The sequence below is a fragment of the Thermobia domestica genome, chromosome 15 (genome assembly GCF_964235325.1).
Source record: "Thermobia domestica chromosome 15, izTheDome1.hap1.1, whole genome shotgun sequence".
In the NCBI taxonomy this organism is placed as follows: Eukaryota; Metazoa; Arthropoda; class Insecta; order Zygentoma; family Lepismatidae; genus Thermobia; species Thermobia domestica.
Genome location: NC_137468.1, coordinates 29,177,452 through 29,180,731, shown reverse-complemented (window position 1 = coordinate 29,180,731; position 3,280 = coordinate 29,177,452). Strand labels below are relative to the sequence as shown.

Genomic DNA, 3,280 nt, shown 5'->3' with positions numbered 1-3,280 from the left:
ACATGGGAAGGATTTTTCAGTTCCCTATAAAACCACTCTAAAGTTGGAATTTCTTACTCTTTGTAATTTTTCTGTCGGTTAGTCCTGGAAGGCTACAATCATGCCAAATTTCATCATTCTAATCTTGCCGGAAGTGCCTAAACATTTTGGGGTATAGAAGACGTCCTATATAAATAACATTGGAAAGATTTTTGAGTTCCCCATAAAACCGCTTTACGGTTAGAAATTTTCATTCCTGATGATTCATTTAGGTAAAGCTAACGAAAACGTACAAGCATACCGAATCTCAAGTTTTTATTCCAATTCTAAGTACCTAAAACATGAGATTATATGTCCAGAAAAAGTCTCATTTAAATAACATAGGGAAATTCTTCATCCCCTCTTTAGACCCCCTAAAAATTAAAAATATTCACTTTTGGCAATTTTCCTGTGGGTTTGTCCCGAAAAGCTATAATCATGTCAAATTTAATCATTGTAGCCCTGCAGGAAGTGCTCAATAATTTGAGGGTGTAAAAGGTGTCCCATATAAATAACATGGGAAAGATTTTTCAGTTCCCTATAAAACCACTCTAAAGTTGGAATTTTTTACTTTTGGCAATTTTTCTGTCGGTTAGTTCTGGAAGGCTACAATCATGCCAATTTTCATCATTCTAATCTTGCCGGAAGTGCCTAAACATTTTGGGGTATAGAAGACGTCCCATATAAATAACATTGGAAAGATTTTTCAGTTCCCCATAAAACCACTTTACGGTTAGAAATTTTCATTTCTGATGATTCACTTAGGTAAAGCTAACGAAAACGTACAAGCATACCGAATCTGAAGTTTCTTTCCAATTCTAAGTACCTAAAACATGAGATTATATGTCCAGAAAAAGTCTCATTTAAATAACATGGGGAAATTCTTCATCCCCTCTTTAGACCCCCTAAAAATTAAAAATATTCACTTTTGGCAATTTTCCTGTGGGTTTGTCCCGAAAAGCTATAATCATGTCAAATTTAATCATTGTAGCCCTGCAGGAAGTGCTCAATAATTTGAGGGTGTAAAAGGTGTCCCATATAAATAACATGGGAAAGATTTTTCAGTTCCCTATAAAACCACTCTAAAGTTGGAATTTTTTACTTTTGGCAATTTTTCTGTCGGTTAGTCCTGGAAGGCTACAATCATGCCAACTTTCATCATTCTAATCTTGCCGGAAGTGCCTAAACATTTTGGGGTATAGAAGACGTCCCATATAAATAACATTGGAAAGATTTTTCAGTTCCCCATAAAACCACTTTACGGTTAGAAATTTTCATTTCTGATGATTCACTTAGGTAAAGCTAACGAAAACGTACAAGTATACCGAATCTGAAGTTTCTTTCCAATTCTAAGTACCTAAAACATGAGATTATATGTCCAGAAAAAGTCTCATTTAAATAACATGGGGAAATTCTTCATCCCCTCTTTAGACCCCCTAAAAATTAAAAATATTCACTTTTGGCAATTTTCCTGTGGGTTTGTCCCGAAAAGCTATAATCATATCAAATTTAATCATTGTAGCCCTGCAGGAAGTGCTCAATAATTTGAGGGTGTAAAAGGTGCCCCATATAAATAACATGGGAAAGATTTTTCAGTTCCCTATAAAACCACTCTAAGGTCAGAATTTTTTACTTGTACTGATTTACTTAGGTAGTGCTAACGAAAATGTGTAAGCATACCGAATCTGAAGTTTTCATTCCAATTCTAAGTACCTAAAACATGAGATTATAAGTCCAAAAAAAGGTCCATTTAAATAACATGGGGAAATTATTTATCCCCTCTTTAGACCCCCTAAAAATTAAAAATATTCACTTTTGACAATTTTCCTGTGGGTTAGTTCCGGAAAGCTACAATCATGCCAAATTTAATCATTGTAGCCCTACAGGAAGTGCTCAATAATTTATGTCAGCTCATGTAGTTTTATATATAGTTAGGATTATATTCTGCAGGTCTTTGGGACAACCGGAAATTTACGGAAGCTTTCAACCACAAAGACAGTTTGGATGGATGGTACTTTTAAAGCAGCTCCCCGTATATATCAGCAGCTGTACACCATACATGGGACATATTTGGGGCAGACTTTTCCGTTTCTATTTTGTTTATTGCCTTCTAAGAAAGAGGAAGACTATCGTAGGATGCTGCTTCTCATTAAAGATGCGGCTTCTGCAAATGGTCTTTCCTTTAATCCTACTACAGTGATTATAGACTTTGAAAGAGCGGTAAGCAATGCCGTTACTGGTGTTTTTCCGGATGCAGCCATTCGTGGGTGTTTCTTCCATTACACCCAATGTTTATGGAGGAAAGTTCAGTCATTGGGGTTGTCCACTTTTTATGAAGAAGACAAAGAGGTCAGGAAGTGGATAAGACGTGCTGCTGCACTACCACTTGTGCCAGTGGAGCAAGTGGGTGACATGTTCCTGCATCTCCAGGAAAATGCCCCGGAAGTACAAAACGCAGAGAAGTTTCATGACTATTTAGTCGAAACATGGCTGGACGATGCAGACGCCATTTTCACAAAGTAAGTACGATATAGTAGTTACCTTATTTTCTACGCTATTTCACTATCTGTTTTTCGTTTGATTTTTTTTTTCAAATATATGTGGTTTTCGTTTGGGAAACGAAATCTACGTTAGCAGTGATTAGTATTTCATATATAGGCCTACTCATTCGGTCATTTTAGTCCTTTATGTTTTTCCATTAGTTTCGTTTGTCATTGTTGTATTGCCTATGTGTTCTACAATTGTGAGCTCAGAAGTGTCTGGATATGAAATGGTGCATAGTGTCTTTAATGGAGTGTGGTAAGCGTAATTATTATTCTCATTCCATAAAAAATCATTTCTGAGATCTGCATGCCAATACGAAATTTTAATCTGCTCATACCAGAGATCTGAAATTAACTCTATACTAGTGTAATGATTACAAAACTGAATACTTATAAATTTACCGTGTTACTAACAACAAACAACAGACGTTATCCTTAACGTTATCTACGACAGACGTTAACATGCAACTTCCAATCGTTTTTGAATGTCTATTGTCAAGCTTTGATTTGTTTTATGTAATTAATGTTTCTCTCTTTTCCAGAGATATATGGAACCAATATGATAATGTTGAGGGAAGAACAAATAATGTTGTAGAGGGCTGGCACTCTAAATTAAACAGAAAACTGACAAGAGAACATCCAAATATTTTTACATTTGCACAGCTGTTGCAGCAAGAACAGAGTGAGAATGAAGCTTGTATGCTGATGTTGGAGGTAGG

General features: G+C 35.7%; 1 protein-coding gene across 1 annotated transcript; it reads left to right on the top strand.

The window, feature by feature from the left end:
• Positions 1-2,154: 2,154 nt before the first annotated feature.
• LOC145671450 (uncharacterized) lies at positions 2,155-2,541 on the top strand. The gene has a single exon (XM_081740640.1). It carries the CDS (start codon positions 2,155-2,157, stop codon positions 2,539-2,541), a length of 387 nt encoding a protein of 128 aa, XP_081596766.1.
• The last annotated feature ends 739 nt before the right edge of the window (positions 2,542-3,280 follow it).

Bases quoted from the DNA above. Each gene is read 5' to 3' on its own strand.
- LOC145671450 (XM_081740640.1), top strand. From the start codon at position 2,155: ATGCTGCTTCTCATTAAAGATGCGGCTTCTGCAAATGGTCTTTCCTTT.